Raw genomic sequence first — 22586 nt, forward strand, 5'->3', positions numbered from 1 at the left:
CGACGCGGACGCGGAGGAACATGCCGTGGACGACGCGGAAGAGGACGAGGACTCCGACGCGAAGTGGGCGCGGCTGGAGGAGGCCTTGGCCGCCGATGAGAAGGCGGCCGCGAAAAAGAAGGCTCGCGCGAAGAAGGCAGCCGTGGCGCGGGCGCGGGCGCGGGCGCGGGCCGAGGTGACGGACGAGGAGGAGGAGTACAACGGCTCTTCGGAGTACTCCTCGTCAGAAGATGACTCGTCGGAGTCCACCTCGTCGGACGACAGCTCCTCATCGGAGAAGGCTTCTCGCAAACGGGGGCGCCCGGACGACGACGAGGCAGAGTCGTCGTACAAACGTTCCAAGTAGACGACGAGGCATGTCCTCTATATTTTTATCTGCATTTTTATCTGCATTTGTAGTATTGTGTGCGGACCATATATTTTCTCGCATTTTAATTATTGTAAGAGGTAATTATGCTATGTACTTCTCCTCATCAGCTTTTCACCGTCGAAAAAGAAATTTTTATTTCTGGACATGATCACATTACGGAATTCACTCGTTGCCCAACCATAACATCTAGGCCGAGCATTTTAAAAGCCCCGACATCGCGATTATAACAGCTACTAGAATAATTATAGCACACAAGGCGTATCGAAGAAACAATTCCCGTTGGAGAGCATATTTTTTGACCTTATTTATCTTCAACCTTGTTGTCGCCTTTGTTTCGTTTTTACTAATGTTGTGTTCATCGATGATATCAGCCATCATCAACTCGATTCGGCCTTTCTCTTCCGAAGTGTTTCTATTTTTTTGTTGGTAGTCATCAATGCTTGTTCCATCTTCCGAATTGTCTCATGAGCCACCCCGAGCTTCTCTTTGACAATCCTCAATTCTTCATCAATCTTCATTTTCTCCTCTCTTTTAAAATTTAGTTCTTCTAGGAGAACAATTTTTGCTTGTAGACAATGTTGAAACTGGGCACAGCCATCCCGAATACCACACTCACATATTGATTCCTACAATAAAACGTGAAAACATATTAAATTCGACATAACTTATGAACTGCACATACCGATGACTCTTCAAGATATTTAGAATCCCATGAGATGAAGACGTTAACTTAGAATCATACCTCATCCGATGAGTTGTGCATGGGTTCGACGCGGTCGATGTCGTCCATAGCCGAAATCACCATGGCGGCGGCGACCTGTAGGTGGAGGCGGGATGGAGATGCGGATGAGATAACGGGCCGAGGGATCCATCTTTTCGTTTGTGGTATGCTTCTTTATGCTCCTCGTGGGCCGCAATTGAGGCCCATCCTGGCCCAGCCTTTTATTTAGGTATTTAACTGCCGTACTAATCCTCAAATCTAATTCCCAAACGATCTATCTCCTCAACGCCTCCTCTGATCTACGACTGGACGCCGACTGCGTCCTCGAAGACGTTGGTTACGAGCTGACTCGGATCTCATCGCCATGGATGTAAGTATAGTTCGCTCACCTCGTGCCATGCACCTAATTTTTTTTATGAACTCTTGCCTGACAACATATGTAGACGCGGTAGATCGTCTTTACTTTGATCTGCCCAAGTTAGATCTGGTCGTCTAATCTTACTTCCCTTGGTTGGGTCGCTTGGGAAAAAAATATCGGCCGACTTAATTAGATCTAGTGGTTAATTTGATCGTACGTATATGACATATGAGAACATTGACATTGATCAGCCATTCCTTGCTACGCCTGCCCAGCTTCGTGCTTTACCGAATTGGAGGAAAAGGCCTATTATAAGGGGTAAGTCTGTTTATGGCACTCAATGAGAACACAGTGTTATGAACAACTTAATTTAGAATTAATTGATGTCCCTTATGTTTTTTAATATTACATGTAGGTCCTGGAGAAGAGGAAGAGTATGATTTTGAAGCTTTCATAGAGTATGCAAATCGAGTTAAGATGAATTATGACGATTTTGATGCACTCGAACGACTAGTTGCGAAAACCCTACCAAGTAATTCCATTGTACGTGTGCACCATCAAGAAATCACACATCGTGAAGAATAAAGCAAAGATGGTAATTAATTTTGATTTCCATCATTTCTTACTACTAACCAAGATATGCCGATAATTGACTCGTCAAATTTATGTGTAGTACTTCTCAAGGAGGTTCACCCTCAAGCACATTCTGCCCAATATTCAGCTACCAACAACAATAAAGCTCTACTCTCCAGGTGCCAATGTTACGAAGTTACGATGGTGATGAACATGTCAACGGTGAAAGGAGTACCAAAAGGAGGTGCCATGATAACATCACACTCGGATGGATGTGGTGAGGCAGAATGGCATGAAGAAAAATCAGAAATACGTGTTCTGGTTCCGTAAGCAAGGAGAAGGTGGTCTCGAAGATTATGCTTGATCGTGTGTGAGAGCAGCCCGGTTCGGACTTCGCTCGTGAAGACTACTATAGCTATCTAATTTTTTTGTTTATGTCATGTCCGTTGGTACACTTTTAGTATGGTGCAAATTTATGTCATTTTTAATGGTTTCTCACTTTTATGACAATGTGTGAAGAGTTCGATCGTGAATGCTTATTAATTATATCCAGCTTATTTCTCTACAAGTGTTGTATGAGGGTTGTAGCATTGTGAAATTTGTTGATGCCCCACTCGACAGGTGGCACTATAGATATGTCAATTATGTGCATTGCGGATCTAGTAATGTGCAAAAAGACCATATTTTTTAAAAATTCTTCGTTACAAACAATTGAAATCGTAATTAAAAAATATTTTGCACCGTCGTACTAGCTACAAGCCATTGTTGTGTGGTGCCATGCGGAACCATGGTATGCTTGTAGGTGATCAGCACCTTTGAACATGTATATATTGTTGCTCCAAAAGAGAGAGGGAGAAGTAAGTTATCGATGCGTCCGCTCGAATGCAAAGCAGTGTCTTATCACATGCATAGAGTGGCCTCCGTGTATGGGCTGGGTACTAACGGGCTGGCCCAGATATCCATCGAGAGCTTGCCTAATTATAGTATTAACAGCAGATGCCCTAGTTAGCGGCACGTCCGACGCACAACGTGTAACTACCCACGATTTCTTCTTCAAGTCAACGTCGCCTTCCATCGCCGTCTGGAGAAGATAGGAGTCCTTTCGTCGGCGGAGCCTACAGCTCAATCTAACGACGGCAACATCCGTGTTCCAGCCTTCCAGTGCGCGCGTTTGCAATCTCGTTTATCATCGATCCTTTCGCCCACTTGATCTAGAGTGCGCTTGATCTAAACCTTCATTCTTTGCCGGACGTGTAAGTTTTAGGTTGACATTTACGCTGTAGATGGTTAGGAGATTTTCTATGTCGGCAATAATTGTTGTTTGTATATGTTATTTGCAGAATGGATGAATTAGATGGCCCGGTCTATTGTGACCACACATTGTGGACGGATCTCGTAGCCACTTTCTCAGGACCTCAACGTGCGAGGTTTAGCTCTACTAGTTTGCGGACGATGTTGCAATCGCCAGCCTTCGCCACGCGCACAAATATGATTAGATTTATGATAGAGCTATATGATACTAAAACTGAGACATTCGTCGTACAAGACAAGGCAGGAGCGATAATCGCAACCTCCGTAGACATAGAATGCATTTATGGTCTACGTAATGAGGGTTTTTCCGCTTTTGATATAATTGATCAAGAATGTCTAACAAGTAGAAGGAAAATACCGCCTAGTTATCTCAGCAAGTCTAGTGGAAATCTAGTTATTTCCGACTTGATTGCTGACATACAGAGAGAGAAAGCTTCCGATGATGACTTTGTGCGGAAAGCAGTGCTTGTGCTAATTGGCACGGTTCTGGCGCCATCTGGCCCAAAAACAGTCGATAGAGATCACTATTGTTTAGTGGAGGATGTTCCTAGAATATTTCAAATTAACTCGGAATCACTTCACATTGCGCTACCTCCTCGATAATTTGTCTCGCTTACACAAGATCAGCAGCAAAAGGTAGGGGATGGCCGGTTGGAAATCTTTGTCTCACTCGGTATGCAAACATGATTAGCACTATATTTGATGTATGTGACAATTTGAAACTTATTTCATTTAAAATGTGTTGTTTGTAGCTACTATACTGGGAAAAGGTGGTAGTCGTGGATGATCCTACGTATATTCCACACAAGTCTATTAGGCCACTAATGAAAAACTCGGACTGAAGCGGAAGCGTAAAGGAGGTCGCAGTACGACTATGCAAATGGTCGTGGGAGAGGCAAAGTGAAGGTTTTGTTTTTTTATCACTACTTCTAGCTACATTATATCATAGTCGATGTTGTGTTGTTATATTAATTTATGCCATTTGTTTTCTAATTTGACATGCAGATTATTAATGATCTTACACCTCAAGCCAATGCCAGTGCGCAAACAAAGCAGAACACATCGCAGAATGGTGAACAGTCACGTTCGACACGTTCGAGACAGAGGCGTAGTAACAAGGACATACTATTGGAAAGTTTGAAGAAGGAACTGACGGATCACATTGACACACAATTAGCACTTGTACCAAAGAGATGTGCAAGGTGAGGAGCCATACATTTTACGAACACGAAAGTATTACATTATCAAGTAATGAATAATTATGGTACTACTTGTTTTGCAGTGAAGTTCTAAAAATGCTAAATAAGAATGGTGTCATGTACAAACCGGTTGAAGGATCAGAGTCGGATAAAGGAGGAGATGAGGAAGAAGACACTTCTATTCACATCGATGATTCATCTAAGAAAGAATTCATGTACAAGAACAGCTTCGACGAGTTAGATGCTTTAATTAGCAATGTAACAAAGACTTCGGTAAGTTTGTCACACCTCCTAAGCATAATGGGGTGCCGGAGGCAGGAGATAATGTGTACGTCACACCAGGAAACCTCGGTAACACGGAGGGTACACAAGATAATCCTTTTATCTTAAATGATACCACAAAACCGGCATCATCCTCGGATATACGTATACCGGATGACATTTTCGCAAGATCTACCACCAAGGTGAATGTCTGGATGTAAGGATGACCTACATGACGGTGAAGATGAAGTTATGAGTACTCATAGTGTGGAAACAATGGGACGAGCGGCTAGTAGGAAGAAGGGCAATACAAGCAAAGTGTGCAAATAGTAATGGTAGAAGGAGAAACGCAGCAGCGGTACAAGTTGGAGGGAAAAGGAAACGGACGACGAATCAAAAATATGGATCACCATATGTGGTCGCGAAACCTAGAGCAAAACGTCAAAGCCGTGTAAAGAAAGGTAACACCATTTATTCGTTATTTCTTTGTTGGCAAATAAATGATGCTGCAACCTGTAACACATATGTTATTACTATTATGTGCATCAGGGTTGTTTGCAGAACATGAAGTTGGGGTATCTTCGGCAGTACCAACACAGCAGGAAATAGAAGCTGCCACTTTATATGTTAAAACAATATCCAAGCTACCAAAAGAAGCATCTAAAGGAGTGTACAAGAATGAATATGGCGCCAGCTTGTCTTCAGAAAAGCTTAACGTCGTTCTTGCGCACGAATGGCTATCTGATGATGTAAGTCTTCAAAACCAAAAGTTTGCGTTATACTCGTAATTAAACTATTTGAATTTGAAAATATTGTTGTTGCTATCAGATTATTGATGCTGCTATTGGGTATTTGTCTCTCCGTGTTGGGTCTGATCGAATGTTATGTCCTGCGTGGAGGACAAAATATCTCCTTGAACAAGCAGAAAAACAATACAGAAAAAATACACTATTAGAAATATAGATGAGGTAGTTACAAGACCAGGAGCCTTAGGTAGGGTTATGGATGAATATTTCAAGCGTGAGAAGGTAACAACACTTTCTTTCAATGTTTCATGCGAAATTAGAATAAAATAATGTGATAATTGACAAAGTTTTTTCCTTCTCTTGTAGACATTTTTCGCACTGAACGTACGGAAAACTCATTACGTAACTGTTGTCATGCATACAAAGAAGAAGGAATTCCAGGTCCTTGATCCTCTGTTTGGTTTAGGGGTGTCAAAATCAGTTGTGGAAGACTTGGTATTACACTCTCTACATACATGTCTTTGTGTACTTTCTCATGTCTGTGCAGTAATATATTTGTTGTTTCGTAGATTGGGCAAATTTCACAGGACATACAAGAAGCAAACAATACTTGTGACACAGAATATCCTGATGTTGAAGAATGGCCTATTAAGAGATATGACATCCCTAAGAAAACCGATACGTAAGTACCTATATTGCATTACACATAAAGAAAGTCGGTTTTGTATATGCGGACACTTTTAAATTTTGTCACATTATATACCAGCAATTTATGCGGATTATGGGTATTGCAATGTATGGAGCACTAGGACGGAGATCAGATGACTTGCCGGTTTCTCAGGTTGGCTATACTATGTTCCATGCACTCGGTTAATTTTAACAATGTTAACAACCCATGTGTATAACACCTTATAATGTTTTGGCAGGCCACAGTCGATGAATCGAGAGAAAGTACAGCTAGTAAACATTGTTTTATCACCACACAACATTCTTGACAGGGTGAAAAACAAAGTGAGATTGCTAGCAAAGACCAGGAAAATATAAATTTGATAGTGTGACTGTTCGGTTTGCTCCCGCGAAGGTTTCCGGACACATGTAATATTGAATTTTTAATTGTCTTCGGTTGTAAACAATATTTATTCGGTTAAGATTATCTACAAAATTTTGTAACATTGATTTTATTTCCCATTATCGAAAGTATGCAATTATTTTTATCTTTGTACATGCATGCTATGATGATTATAAGGAAATGCCTACTTCACAATATATAATGTCTTTTGCCATTTTTACAAAAGAACACCAGAGAATTAAGAACATCAGTACAAAATAAAAACATCAGTACGTTGCAAACATTAACAACTCCATCAAATACAAAGCTATAGTCGTCACATTCATAATTAAGGAAATTTACTGCCCTTTAGAGAACACGAAAGAACTACCCTTCCTGTCATGCAGACATTCCCGCACATGTTCACGGACATAAAATTACACAACAACTCATATGAATCTTTTAAAGTATATGAAACAAAATGGCAGAAAAACTTACTTCGGATGAAATATGCATATTGGGTTTCTTCATTATGCCCTTCTCCTTGGCATGCCCCGCACACCTGCACCCTGCGTTCCTTGTGTCCTAGTGGTCTTCCATTTTTAGTCATTGGAGATTTCTGCGCTTCTTGCCTAGGTGCACCCTTAGTGGACACTTTCAAAGGATCACCAACAACAATATCGCATGGTCCACTAGCATCTTCATTTTCATGCACCGACCTGAGGGGACCATATGCTTTACCTTTAGCATACCCCTCTCTTCTAGAAATTATGCCATCAATGGTACTGTTCAACAGATCATATTCCTCTGAATTGTTTAATGCAATATGCATAGCCTCGTGATACCTTAATATTCATCCTCGCCGTATTTCATCCGCTCCTCTGCCCTGCGACCAACCCCACCCAAACATGTCGCTGGTACGTTTAGCCGGCAACCCTAACTCGGCATTTTTTGTGAATCGTCGTAGAGCACAACATTGTGGAATTTCAGTAAATTTCAAGAAATGCAGCACATGCAGTATGTGCTTGCAAGGGATCCCCTTTCTAATCATCCTTTGACAAACTGCACCTTATAATTTCTGCCTCCTTGGGTCTATATTCCACGTAGAACCTGGTCCTTACATGATTCCTCCATGCCACAATGAAGATGTTTGAGTCTCCTGCCTGCATTTTTTCTAAGATCTCTATGCCGCCAATCTTTGAAAGCTCACCTTGAATAATATAAAACACAGCAGGAGTGAAGATTTTTGCAGCAGCAACCACTAGTTCTCTGAAATTAGTAATTGCCACTGGTGTAGTCTGTGAAGCCGTGCAGTCGTCGTGGGCTTCGTTCTCACGGAGACGGACAATTACGTTGTCGTAGTGCATAATCATATCAACAATTGTCATTTCCCCATCTAGGTGCAGAAGTGACAAGAGTTTAAACTTTCACTCCGCTGGTTACTTTTCATACCCAGCCGTAATCCTTGAGAGAGATACGCTGCAGCCCAAAGTTTCCTCTTGGTGTACATCCTCTTCATCCATGTTCGGTTTTTGGGGATTGCCATTTTCTCGTAAAATGCATGCCATCGCTCCTCAAATACTTGCTCTGAGGTGGTGTAATACAAAAGAGTCCTGAACTCGTTCGTTGACTTGTTAGGTAGATGCATCTCCATATTTTTTTCAATGTGGAAGCTGCAGATGCGATGCGGCACACCGTAAAATACTTCGCCGATTGCGGCGATCATCGCGGCATCTCGCATCCGTGATTATCGCCTTTGGCTTCGTTGACACATCGCTTTGAGGAAAGTCTTTAGAAGCCAAACATATGTTTGTTCATTCTCACTTGAAAGGATGGCACACCCAAAAACCGTTGTCCTACGGTGGTTGTTCAAGCCCACAAAAGGAACAAATGGCATCTTATATTTATTCATCTTGTATGTGCTATCAAACACCAAGCACATCTCCGTAGTCCCGGTAATCCCTACGTGATCTGGGAATCACACCGAACATGTGCTTCGGACGGCCTTTTTCATCAACGTCATATTCAAAGAAAAATTCAGGGTCCCTCTTTTTCCTCTTTGACATAATGCGGATGGCTGTGGTAGCGTCACCGTCGAAAAGCAGCCTCCTCCTCTCCCTAGAGCACATGTTGTACAAATCCTTTCTTGTGAATCCAACACCAGCAAATGAACCGGAGCCTGCAATGAATTTTCTCATAATGAGGTGCTTCCCGATTCCCATGGATCCCATTGATAATATCTCGGATCTCTCGCGTCGTTGATCGTCCTATGGGACCGAAGAAACGGAGTCCGACATGGTTCAGCTGGGTCATGGTTATGTTTGTCACGAAAATCTTCAACAACCCGTAAACCAGTTCTTCCATCAAACTTGACCACCAAACGTGCCTTGCAGCCGCAGCGAGACTCAGTGTCCGTGCCTATATACACGGCCTTCCGTGGTCGGTTGGTTTTTGGGACGTCCGCCCTGTCCGGAACACACAAAACGCCTTAACCGAATTACTCCATCATCAAACCGCTTAACCTGGTCAAGCCGGACGCTGAACCCATAATCTTTAGCATATCTGTTGTAGAAAGAATATGTCTGCTGCTTCAGAAATAAAAGTCATCTCTTTTATCATCCAAGATAAATCCCGATCACTATCAGGATATTCATTGCCATTGCTACCTTTGTGTGGTTTCTCGAGTCGACTAGCGCTCGAGCGTCGCTCGCAAGTAGAAAACGTAGGCATTAATTAAAACTATAAATTTATGTGTTCCAGCTATATAAGACCGATAAAAAAGAGATAACAACCTGGCTCATGTCAACAGAATCCTCGAGAACCGATGCACCTTCCACATCATCAGTGTGGCCCGTGTCCAAGTCAGATTCACCGTAATAGTCGTACTCAAGCTGCGTGTCAAATTGTGCCTGAAATTTATTAATGCATTTCGAAATTTAGTAACCGTAAATTTTACAGTTGCCATCATTTCATGCATCATTTTATGTCATCCGTATGAGTCACTACACATACCTCACTAGTATTTAGACTGTCCGTGTGTTCACCATGGTTCTCATCATTTTGATCGTCCGTGTGTTCGCCATGGTTGTCAACATTATCAAATTCATCGTACGCAATCTGCATAAATTATGACATGAGGAACCATATATAATTTGATGATGCTGGACTGCTGGTAATCGAAATGAAAAATAGTGGCTCACATCAAACTCGTCTTCGCTCCAGTCGGCTTCGTGCTGCAAATTTTCCTCCATTTCAGCAGTCATCCGAATTATAGCCGACGTACTCGTTTTGTTCCTCAATCATACCAGATATAGAGTTCTCCATATTCTATAGTATTGGACCATAATTAGAATTGAAAAACCGGCAGAATTGCGTCCTCTTACTATGCTACAAGATGAAGTCATGGTACCTGTAATTTTAAACCCTAGCAGGGAAGATGCCGAGCCGGTGGCGCGCCTTTCCAAGGTCGTCGATCTGCGGGGGGGCTTCGCGCGCGGTCGGCGGCGTCGACATGCGAAACAACCACCGGCGGCGACGGACGTGCCGGCAACAACCGCCGACGGCCGGGCCGACAACAACCGCTTGCGTTCAACCTAGCGACGGCGTGGAACAGCTCGATCAGATCTCCGAGTGCCGATGAAAACGATGCATGCAATGGGAGCTAATCACGGTGATTAGCTTAGCACGTGGGACCCACCCACGTGGGGTCGTCCGTATAGATACGCCCAGGCCCTGTATACCCATACGAGTCTTGCACTGGGCTTGGATATGGGTTTCGGCGGGCAGCACAAAAAAAACAAAATCGGGACCACCGTACCCCTTCGGCGATAAGTCGCGAGTTTGGAGAGGGTGCGCACCGAAGCACACCTCGTGGGTTCATTATCCATTTTGTATCTGGATGGATACTAAATATACAATGATACGTATTGAAATACAATTAAGATACGGTACTTCCAGATTAAAATACCATCGTGTCACATATCGATTGGCTGCAGTAATATCGTAAAATTGTAAGATACTACGATACTTATTAGGATAGTGACAACCACGTGGTAAATCTTCAGTAGAGCTAAAGGTTGAGCCCCACTAGAAGTTTTTCCAGTAGATCATCCTCATAAGTAAAACGCGTGTGTGGTCTTTGTCTAAGAGTGACAAGTGTCTACGCAGAAGAATTTCCAGTGAATCATCTTCATAAGTAACGCGCGCGTGTGGTCGTCATATGAATTTAAATTTTGTTGCAACTTCTTCCTTTTGGTTTCTAGTCCGTCTGCATCTAGGATTTATGGATACAAATTGTAATTCTAAGCCTGTAATTGGCATGAATTGTGCATGCTTTGTAAATGAAGCAAGGAAAAGCCAGTTTGATAAAAGAAAATCCGTGATCCAAAACTCAATCCCAGAATCAAATGTCATGTTGGCAAATTGAAGGATATTTTCATCATGGCAGTTATTATCAGCGTACCCATTAAAGACATTGAGCATCTAGTGCCCCCATTATTAAACACATAGTATAAGAGTATCCACATTGCCTATGCGCTTAAGTAGACACTTCGATGATAGTGAAAAAATGCAACATCATGAAATGTCTAATAAGAGTCTCCACCTTCGATTCAAAGAGTAACCACGAAAAATAGAAACCGAGAGAAAATACAGAAATGGGAACGGAAAAAAAGGAACTCTTAAGCGGAATGATGGAACCACATTTTTCGATGGAACAACCGCAGAGGTTGTCACTTCACCTCATACCAAACCTAAGCCTGGTATGATCCAAAATCTAACTCAGAACACATGTCTTGTCTAGATCCCACAATTTCGCTATGACTCAGAAGTCGGAACAAAAAAGAAGACTAATCAAAAAAAAAAGTGGCATTGAAAGACATGGTTTCAATGTTTTTGAATTTATTTTAAACAAAGAGTTAGCCTAAGCTTGATAATCAAAGCTTTGTAGCTGAGGATGAATCGAGCCAAACTTTTTAAATGGGCTGGCTTGTCACATGGCACCATGGCAACCATCACATGCTTTCCCATTCTATGTTGCATGGAGATTGGCGTTTGGCTCTCTACAACCTCACCAAGAATGCACCTAACCACTTTGACAATGCCTTGCCGTAGAGTTTAATCGCATTCTAGTAGGTTTTGCCGAAAAAGACATCGAACCTGCATAATCTGTTTTCGTTGTAATCCTGAGACCTAAAAATCCTAAAATGTGCTCTAGCAATAGCATGTCCTAATGGCATGCCCTTGCATGCGATTAATTCCTTTCCTCTCACTATATGTACTCTCTGTAGAACAAAAGTGCGCTATATTTACTTACTTTTTATAGGCTGAGTAGTGTGAATTGTGGAGGGAGGCCACCCGACCAACATATATAGGCAGGCATATAGCGTGTCAATCGGTCTGATTTTAACAAGCCTCTGCTGGATATATAAATAGGCGCAGTGAGTGAGGAAACCAAGCCGCTACTAGTTGTCTACATTAAGGACATGTTTGATTCTTAGGATAATAAGGACTATGAAAAATGTAGGGTTGCAATGTCAGGCCTACCCAAATCCTACATGATTATAGGAAGCAAGAATTATTTAATTCCACCACATGAAAATTAAAGGATTCTAAAAAAAGGTGTGAATAAATGTTCAATTTCCCATGAAGTATAGTGCAAAGAACTCCTTAGAAAAAAATTCCTATAGAAGTCAATCCGACAAAATCAAACAACTACCATATATAGAAAAAATCCTATAGAATTTAGTTCTACAAATTTTCTATGCAAATTCTTTAAATCATACAAACCCTAGCCCTTGTTGTATGCAAAGCAAATATCTTCACGCATGACAACCTCTCTCTTCCCTCTAATTGTTCGATCAAACATGACAGATGTAAGTTTATTGTTTCTCCCACCGTCGTGTCGACGTGCATCTGCCCGGCATCACCAATCTGCAGGGATGGAGCCAGCTAAACTTGATGAGGGGGGAAATTTTAGCTAAATCAGCAAGAAATTAGACTTCCAGTGATACTATTCTTCATAAAATACAAACCATGGGGGTGGCTAAGCCCCCCTCTCTTCGTCCCTGCCAATCCGGTCGCCGCGCTATGTTCATCCTCTACGTGCAGGATTTACGGCATACTTCCAAAATTTTATTTAGTGTGTTTTTTCGATTTTACTTATCAACCGAGATGTCGGGAGGCGACCAACCCTAAGCCGCCAGAGCGTCACTCACTCCTCCCTCCCCTTGCTGCCGCCTGAGTTGGCCAGCGGGAAAGCCCGCGTACTCTTCGAGGATGGCGGCGGCGAGGCGTCTCCGAGTGCTGCACGCGGTTTCCGTTGGGGGCGCGCCCAACTCAACCCCGAACATCCGCAGAAGTAGTGCTCGGCCTTGGTGCTAGTTGGCGCAGCTCCGGCGTTCTCCGACGTCCTCCGACTCCCTCCAGCTAGTAGAGGGGGCACCAGGTCCCTCAAGCAACAGATCGAGCCAAGATCTTCACCTAGGCACGGTGGATCTGGTCAGGGTGACCATGGTCACACCAAGGCCGGGGCTGAGGGAGGCGGCCACCCGCCATCGACACTGGGCTGCTCCATGGGGGTGCAGGCCTCCGCCCCTCTTTCTCCCTTTCGTTCACCTCCATGTGAAGTTTTCCTCTGGTTCCAGATCTTCAACGCACAGGCCTTTATCGGGCAGATTAGGGGATCTTGCCGGCAAAAACGTGCATTTTTTGTGGTGATGTGGGCTGTTCGTTGGCTGCTCTTTGGCCGGCGTGCTTTTCCGGCTCTGTTTTTCGGTTGGGTTGAGGGAGTTCTGGTTGTCGGGGCGGCGGCCCCGGGTCTGGTGGGCGGTGCCTGCAGAGTGGCGTCCGCGGTTGCTGGCTGCCCTCCTTGGTCGTGTGGGCGGCAAGGAGGTGGCAGTTGCGGTTCGGCGGCTGTGCTTCATTAGGCTGGTGGATTGGAAGCGAGTTGCAGGTTTGTATCTTAGTGCCGGAGTGGTGCAGCGATGTGTGAAGTGGTTTGTTGGGGATTTGTGCAGCGTGGTCAGGGGACCTGCATTGCCATTGGGGCCGGAGAAGAGGTCTCGCGGTTCCCCCCTAGCCAGCCACGAGTCCTCGGTGTTCGCCTCGGCGGCTTGGATCAATCCCTCCTTCGTCCTTCCGGTTTCCGTCGGATCCCGAGAGAAGTTGTTCCCTTGATGTGCTCTGTCTCTCTTGGCCTTGGCCACGGTGCTGACTTCCACTCCGGAGTTTCTTATGTTTGTCGTGCATCTCCGGCCTGTTCATGCTTCGTCTTCTGCTCCTCCAAATCCTCTCCGGCCGCCAGGGGGCTTGCCATTGGAGGGATGGTTGAGGACTGGTTCAAAGCATTGTTTTGGCAAGGTGTGAGATGGGAAAGACGGTTGGCCCGGGCGAAAGCCTCGCCCAGCTGGTCTGGTGCCAGCGACGATGACACCCATGGGTGCCATTCCCCTTCTTTGAGGCGTCGTTGAGGTGCCTCCGCTTAGCTCCCATTCTTGGTCTTGCGTTTCCCGGTGAAAACCTAGCCCCTCCCGGGGCGGGCGACGGTGGCATTCCAATGCCTGAGAGGCGTCGCCTTGGAACCTAGACCCTCGATATTTTGATCTTCACTTCTGGTGGTTTTTCGTGCGCTGCTGGTAATGCCCGTGGAGACGACGTCATGGTGATCCCGGTGAAGGTGGGCTGGATCCGGCAACGACCTCGGTGCTTAAGCTGTTAGAGGATGAAGACTTCAACCCTAGGACATCTTAATTTCGTTTTTTGGCATTGTTGTTGTAGTCTTTCTCCTCGTAGTTAGTCGTTGTTCTTTTCTCACTTCAATTGTAGGCTGGTATTCCCATCAAGTTTCGCTATCTGTACTTTGGTCGGTTGAGGACTTTGTTAATTCAAAGTCGGGCTCTTGGAGCCTTTTATCTATAAAAAAAAACTTATCAACCGAGATCTACCCATGTTCTAAAAATGAGTTTACCTCAGTCTCACTATGCTCAGGGCTCACCATTGCTGATGCATGCTCTGTTTCTCGATGAATCGTCGAACCAACCGAGAAGGTGTCCATGAAGACAAAACATGCCCTGGGCTTTGGCGCTGGATGCATCACCAGGAAGACAGACATGCAGATCATAGATCACCGTTTGCAGGCGGCGGCGCGCGCGTAGGCCAAGGAAGGAAGGAAGGAAGGCCGTCGTCGTCGGCGGCGAACGTGCGAGGGAGACGTGGTCGCGCAGCGAGTATTCAGGATTGTGTGCCACCGGAGTTTCCATACGTCGGCGACTGAATTTTGTCTCGGGCGAAACATCCATCCTTGACCACTGCACGCTACTGGTTTTGTATATTGCGCGCCACCTGCTTTCGCTGACCGACTAGCCCTGGTCAGCTCAGCTGTGTTCGTCACTTGGTACGCCGGAGCTCTGTTGTAGGACCTGCTCTCCACCCACCGCCGCGTCGACGCGCCTCTGCCCGGCGTCACCAATCCGATCGCCGCGCCGGCACCGCGCTGCCAAGTCCAACCTTCTCCCGGCGAGCTCGCCGTTATAATTTCCCACGAGCGCAGCCGCACAGCGACCTCCACCCTCCCCGACAAAACCGCGCCAGGTCAGAGGCGCACTGCCGCCTGCCTCCGGTCGCCGTCGGAGACCCCCTCCCATATCCAAGGTCAAACCCCACTCGCGCGCGGACGCGTCTCGCTCGCTCGCTTCCTCCCCTCCCCTTCCCACCCTCCGCTCCGTCGCTCGGCTCCGCGCCGCTCGCTTCCTCCACGCCACCGCCGGCCGGAGCACGTCGCCCGCCGCCGATGGGCACGCCGCGGCGGCCGCGCCCGCGGCAGCTGGCGCGCACCAACGCCATGCGGAACTCCTCCTACTCCGCGGACGCCCCCGCCGACGCCGACGGCGAAGACGACTTCTTGGCCTACGCCGCCGCCGGGGCCGGGGCCGGGGGCGGGTACGCGTCGCAGACCAGCTTCCGCATCAGCGGCGGCAGCGGCGGCGCCGAGGAGGTCGCCGAGCTCTTCCGCATGCTCGGCCTCTCCGGGCCCGAGGACTTCGCCATCCCGCCCGCCGTCTACGCCGCCGCCATGTCCCACCTCCCCAACGCCGCCCGCCGCCGCGCCTCCCTCGACGAGTCGGGACCCGAGGCTTCCTCCTCCTCCTCCTCATCACCATCCGACACCCCAGAAACTTGTAGCCACGCTGTTGTGCTGGCCATCGAATCGGCCCAATCGGAAATCACACAGGTCTCCGCACGGACGCCCGCCGTCTACGCCGCCGCCATGCCCCACCTCCCCAACGCCACCCACCGCCGCGCCTCCCTGGACGAGTCCCCTAGAGCGGGACCCGAGGCTTCCTCCTCCTCCTCCTCATCACCATCCGACACCCCAGAAACTTCTGCCCGCGACGTTGCCGTGCCGGCTAGGCTACAGACATCCGGAGAAGGGGAGGACGAAGCTCTGCTGGCCACCAAATCGGTCCAATCGGAAATCACACAGGTCACCGCACAAACGTATCAAGAACCCGGAGCCGAATCGCAAACCAGATTGGTCCAGCAGGAGGTAGTGGAAACCTCCACATCAAAGGTCACCGCTGCGTCCAAGCCGGGGAATGCAGCCGAAGAGAAGGGGAACGACAAGCCGCCCAAAGCACCAACATTGAGAAAAGAGAGGAGAAGGGAGCTGGCGTCTGTGGAGACGACAAGGGAGGCCACTGGTGGCACCGCCCTGGCTGTCGTCGTTGCAGAGTCAACTTCAGCTGATGTTGAGCATTGGGTCTCGCCGTCGCCGCACAGGCGGTTCAGGAGGACCATCACGTCCTGGATCAAGGGAGAGCACATCGGGAGCGGATCCTTCGGGTCCGTCTACGAGGCCATCAGCGAGTAAGTTCTCATCCTGTGACTGCTTTGTGAAGATTATGCATTTTTCCATTTTGTCATGCTGGTGTTTATGTATTTGCAGCTGCTGATTTTTGTCAAATTTGATAGTATTACCTAGCTAGGCTTTACCCAATATCAAATTTGGTTTCACTTTACATAGCAGAGTGAGAGCAGTGCTAGTTCGGGTTCTAGTGGAGATAATTCAGTAATTGGTTGTACTATGTGCTAGACTTGTCTTGATGTTTGGTAGGCCGTTACAACTTTGCGAATTGGTTTGATACATTACAACTGGTTAGTTAGATTATTTAGTTCCAGTTGAGGTTGAGTGAACCAAATGATATTTGTTGGCAACCATGATGAGCATTTGGCGTACAACTAGAAAACATGCCCTCGTGCTCAGCAACTAAATGCTTTACTGACTGGTTTTAACATTGCTTTCACAGTGACGGGTTTTTCTTTGCTGTCAAGGAAGTGTCATTAATTGACCAAGGAATCAATGCAAAACAGCGCATTGTCCAGCTTGAGCATGTAAGATGTGGATTATGGCATGCATGTGCAATTTATGTCGGTTACGCTGGTCCGAACATTATATTTCTGATTACTCTACCATGGTCATATTTAACACTCAACCAAATATTTAGTTTTGTCAAGGTCCACTGAGACTAGCTGTGAATCATTTGTTTGCAGGAAGTATCTCTCTTGAGTCGTCTGGAACATGACAATATAGTTCAGTATTATGGAACATACAAGGTAGTTCTCTAAACACTTGTGTCTTGCAAATTCATTACAGAGTAATGCTCCCTCAATTCCTAAATGGATTCTGTCCCTCCGAAATTCAAGCTTTGAACAAGACATAATCTGATATTATGTGCATCATGTACTTATGCTACACAAAATCGGTATTGTTGGATTCGTCTTGAAAAACACTTTCTTATGACTGTGGTTTTGTAAGAACTAACATAATGATGTACAAAAAGTTTAAGGTCAATTGTGTTGTCTTTCTGGGAATTGCATAATTTGAGATTTGTCCAAGGTAGAGATTTCTTGGCAGGATTTTATGCTGCTTTTACAGTGCATGATTTCTCTGAGTAAACCATACTTGTTTGACATGAAGTGCTCATTCTACATGTTTACATTAAATCTGATGCTGCTTCCAAAATTCAAACTTTCACCAGAACATAATCCAATAGTAGGTGTGGCATGTATTTATTTTAGGAAAAATCGATATTGTTGGATTCATCTTGAATAGACTTTCTTATGGATGTGGTTTTGTAAGATCTAACATAATGTTGTACAAAAAGTTTGAAGCCAATGCTTGTACTTTAACAGTCAAAATACGCCCTGCATTTAGGAATTGGGGATTAATTTGTACCAGTGCAGTTTTAATTAATTATTGTTGTTGTCTTTATGGGATTGCATAATTTGAGATTTGGCCAAGAGATTTCTTGGCTGGATCCTATGCTGCTTTTAGAGTGCATGATTTCTCTGAACAAACCATACTTGTTTGACATGAAGTGCTGATTCTACATGTTTACGTTAAATGTGATGGCTCGCAGGAGGATGGGAAATTCTATATTTTTCTTGAACTTGTGACTCAAGGCTCTTTGGCAGCTTTATATCAAAAATATTGTTTACAAGATTCACAAGTCTCAGCATACACAAGGCAGATTTTGAATGGTTTGAACTATTTACATCAGCGAAATGTGCTGCACAGGTGAGTTTCTAGAACTCTACATTAGCCATCTTTGTTGGGTATTTTACTTATGTTTATAATGTTTTGCTGGCTATTGATTTTCATTCCCTACATTAACAGAGACATCAAATGTGCAAATCTCCTAGTTGACGCAAATGGATTGGTTAAATTGGCAGATTTTGGGCTTGCAAAGGAGGTACTTTCTCTACCAAACATCTTCTCTGTTATCATTTTACTCCATGTTGTGCTGACTCTGCTATGTCGCAGATGTCAATTCTGAGCCAGGCAAGATCTAGCAAGGGAACTGTTTACTGGATGGCCCCTGAGGTTAGTTTATGCAATTGTGTTATGCTGCCTTTCCTACAACATGTTGGTCTTACTTTGTTTCGGAAACATAGGCATCTTGTCGATATGTGTATCCAGAGTATGGGTACAATTTCACATGTTGTTTCTGAAACATGTTTGTGTGTTTAAGCTATCGTATTCATCTACTGAATTTTTATTCTTATGTTAGATATGTATATCTTTATGACCTAAATGATCCAGAATATATGTCTATGGTCCACGTAGTGAACCGGTTACAAATATATTAGGTGTACAACCTTAACTAATTTCTTTGTATGTAGCTTGGCAACTTGAAATTTGCTTGAACCATAAGAATCCCAACAGTGAGTTGCAACTGACAAAGATTAAGCACTGTAAGATTAAGTATGGCAAGACTTTGTACTGTTACATTTGGAACATCAATAACAAAACTGCTACTTCTTCTTTTGTCAGAAAATATTATGCGATTAAGTTCGTATGCAAATTGCAGCAATACTTTGCATTTGATACAAGTATTTTTCTGTACCAAATTTGTACGCGTTCTGATGGTATGCTCTCATTCAGGTTGCTAAGGCTAAGCCACATGGGCCTCCAGCAGATATATGGAGTCTTGGCTGCACAGTTCTGGAGATGCTGACCGGCAAAGTTCCGTACCCGGATATGGAATGGGTGTGTGCCTCTGTAAACTTGCTTTTCGGAAACAATATCTTAATTTTAAATAATAAACGATACAAGGAATATAATTTAAATGAGCTGATGTACTGGAGTTGCATACTAGATGAAACTAAAAAAACGAAAGTGATAGCTATCTTCCCAGGGTGATGACTTCAGGAACTCCATGACATTTTTATCTGCATGTATCATAAAGCATAGTGCATGGGATGCACCCAAAAAATATGGGTAATATTGTTCATGTATATTTTCATGATTTAATTAGGAAACCAATAATGCATACATACAACAGATCCGTTCCCTGTATTTGCATGTTGTTATTTTATGAAGCTACGGGTGTGTATTGTTACTGTCTGTGATACAGTCTTCTACTGTGTAGACACATGCTTTGCTCAAAATTGGTAGGGGAATACCACCAAAAATTCCTAATACCTTATCAGAAGATGCACGAGATTTCATAGTGAGATGTGTCCAATCAAATCCGAAGGACCGGCCGTCTGCTGCTGAGCTGTTAGACCACCCTTTTGTAAAGAGACCATTGCAACATTAAGGCATCTGACTGTGTTGCTAACAGATTTGCATGTACATAAGCTGGTAAGTCTTCCACTGTTTTCTCGTCAAGTGTGGCGGTTCTATCTCCTCTGACTCATTATTAAAGGATTGAGTTGGTTGCATCTGCAAACATAATAAATTGTTATTTGTTGCATGTTGCAGATTCTAATGTTACATGTGGAAAGCTGTGGGTGATGCTGAGGAATGAGGATGATCCCGCAGCCCAGAAGTGTTCCTTGTTCACACTCGCATGTTCAATGTTGGTGGGAGGTCCGAACACTGAAATTTCTTCCAATCTGGTGAACTTTTAGTGACTCTCAGTTAAAAGGTAACTCTGCGGTACGGATAAGATATTTCCACTCAGAGATACCTTACCAGACAAAAAAAGAGTTACCTTGTTGGTTGATAGGATTTGATTGTTTTGAGCTCTTTGGTGTGTTGTCTCCAGCGTGTGGGTCAAAATCTATGTGACCATGTACATACCATGAATTGACACATTAAGAATGCTATTTGGGCAAAATACGAGCTACAGTGTGATCCATCAACAAGGGAAATCGTTTTAAAAGATTTAAGCAGCATTTCGCCAGCATTTAGTACTTCACTTGCCCCTTTTTTTTATGATCCCGTCTATAGGTATAACTGTCTGACGCAATTGTTTGTGTTCGTTGTTTGACATGGTGGCCAACTGAATTACTAGCAGTCTCCTATGAAATTGGGGATTCAAAAAAGGATTTCTGGAGGTATTTAATGTGTGTACGGTGGAGTGCTAAGTGCTCGCAGTCATACTTTTCTGACCGTGTCTCAAATCTCAATACCAATGCCTGTGCAGTTCACTTTCTGTTGCCGATGCAACTTGATGTATTGCCCATGTTGTCAGCTGTTTGACGTACGTGGAAACTAAATGTCTAAATATGTTCCTATAGGTGATGGACCATAATTTCAGTGTCTATGTTTGGTCTAGATCAGAGGTTCATACAAAATAATGTGGATTTTCTTCTAAGAAAAATCTGTAATGACATCAGATTCATCTCATCATCTGTATTGTATCACTATTGGTGTACATGTTGGATGCATTTTCTACAGGTTGTACAGGCAATGAGATTCACCAGCCAAGCACAACAATTTGCTAACCTAAAGTTGGCTCTTTTCATCTAATGGACAGTAGCCTTTACAAATGCTGGAAGTCTCCAGTCTAGTGCACTCCTGCAGCCCTGAGTCATTCAAAGCTCTCGCACCCTGCCATCTCATATCTGAGCAGACCAAGCATGTCGAACAACTCTCCAGCCTGAGGATGCGACCGATCACCGCAGACAAACTCATGCACATCGCCGGCGATCTCCACCATGCTGTGCCCTGGCGTCTTCTTCACTCTCCGGGCTTTCATCAAGCTCCGGACCTTGCCCACGCCATCCCATTTCCCGTCAGCAGCATAGATGTTCGACAGCAGCACGTAGTTCGAGTCGCCACCGGGGTCCTGCTCGAGCAGGTCCTGCATCAGCTGCTCGGCCATGTCAACGTCTCCGTGCATCCGACACCCTGCCAGCAGCGCTCCGAGCACCACCTCGTTTGGCCGCATCGGCATGGTCGTCACCACCTGCATCGCCTCATCCAGGCGCCCAGCCCGGCCGAGCAAGTCCACCACGCACCCGTAGTGCTCCATCCTCGCAGCAATGCCATGCTCCGACCTCATGGCGTCGTAGTACCTCAGCCCCTCATCGGTGAGCCCGGCATGGCTGCAGGCCGTGAGCACGCCGGTGAACGTCACCGCGTCCGGCCTGAACCCCGCCTCTCGCATCGCCTCAAAATGCTCGATCGCGTCAGCGCACCGTCCATTGGCAGCGAAACCAATGATCATCGAGTTCCAGGAGACCACGGTCCGTTTCCTCATCTTCCCAAACACCTGCCGCGCGAGCTCCACCTGCCCGCACCGCGCGTACATGTCGACCAGCGAGTTGGCAACGCGGACATTGTGCTCCAGGCCCTGCTTGGCCACGAACCGATGCACCCACATCCCGAGCCCGAGCGCGCCAACCTCGGCGCAGGCAGAGATGACTGCTACCAACGTCACGTAGTCGGGCTCCACGCCGTTCAGCAGCATGGCGTGGAAGCCGTCGATCGCCTCCTCGTGGTGCCCGTTCTTGGCACACCCGTCGATGAGCGCCGTCCAGGAGACCTTGTCAGGTGCCGGCATTCCGTCGAACACCTCGCGCGCGGCGGCGACGAGGCCGTTGCGCATGAGGCCGGTGATCATGGTGTTGTAGGTGATGACGGACCTTTCGGGCATGGAGCCGAACAGCTGGAGGGCGAGGTGGGGGAGGCGGGACGCGAGGTAGAACCGCGCCAGGCAGGTGCAGAGGAGGAGGTGGCTGGGGAAGAGCTTGATGGCGAGGGCGTGGAGCGAGAGCGCCAGGGGCCTAGCGAGCGGGGAGGAGGGGGCGGCGGCGGCGCAGGCGGAGAGGACGGTGAGGAGGGTGACGTCGTTGGGTGCAGGCGCGGCGGGGGACGAGAGCATGGCGGAGAGCGCGGCGGCCGTCGCCGGCAGGTCGCCCTCTCGCGCCGGGCGCGCGATGGCGGAGGTCCACGAGACCACGTCTCGCGGCGGCGTGCGGCTGCTCGGCTTCTGGGTGGCGCGCCGCGCGGGCGGGGGAAGGGTGAGCGATGGTGAGGCGGCCACTGCCATGGCCTAGAAGCTCTGCAGCGATGTTGAGGTACCGCTGAACTGAAGAATGCTTTGGCTCCTTGTCTTCTCAGGCTCTCGGCGCTCCCGTAGACGGCTACTACAGAAATGAAGGCTAGGATAGAAACATCAAACGGTAGTGTTGTTTTGGCTCATGGGAATCTCTTTATTTTTCAAATGTATCTTAGAAACATTTTGAAAAGTAAAAAAAAAATATCGA

General features: G+C 46.0%; 2 protein-coding genes across 2 annotated transcripts; one reads left to right on the plus strand and one right to left on the minus strand.

The window, feature by feature from the left end:
- Positions 1–15693: 15693 nt before the first annotated feature.
- LOC124688461 (mitogen-activated protein kinase kinase kinase 1-like) lies at positions 15694–20256 on the plus strand. The gene is made up of 9 exons (XM_047222140.1): positions 15694–16451; positions 16892–16976; positions 17136–17198; positions 18005–18162; positions 18262–18337; positions 18409–18468; positions 19030–19134; positions 19517–19731; positions 19852–20256. Exons 1-8 carry the CDS (start codon positions 15853–15855, stop codon positions 19685–19687), a joined length of 1317 nt encoding a protein of 438 aa, XP_047078096.1. The 5' UTR covers positions 15694–15852; the 3' UTR covers positions 19688–19731; positions 19852–20256.
- A 577-nt stretch (positions 20257–20833) lies between these two features.
- LOC124688462 (pentatricopeptide repeat-containing protein At1g05750, chloroplastic-like) lies at positions 20834–22369 on the minus strand. Its single transcript, XM_047222141.1, has one exon. It carries the CDS (start codon positions 22367–22369, stop codon positions 20906–20908), a length of 1464 nt encoding a protein of 487 aa, XP_047078097.1. The 3' UTR covers positions 20834–20905.
- Between the last annotated feature and the right edge of the window lie 217 nt (positions 22370–22586).

Source organism: Lolium rigidum, chromosome 2 (assembly GCF_022539505.1).
Source record: "Lolium rigidum isolate FL_2022 chromosome 2, APGP_CSIRO_Lrig_0.1, whole genome shotgun sequence".
In the NCBI taxonomy this organism is placed as follows: Eukaryota; Viridiplantae; Streptophyta; class Magnoliopsida; order Poales; family Poaceae; genus Lolium; species Lolium rigidum.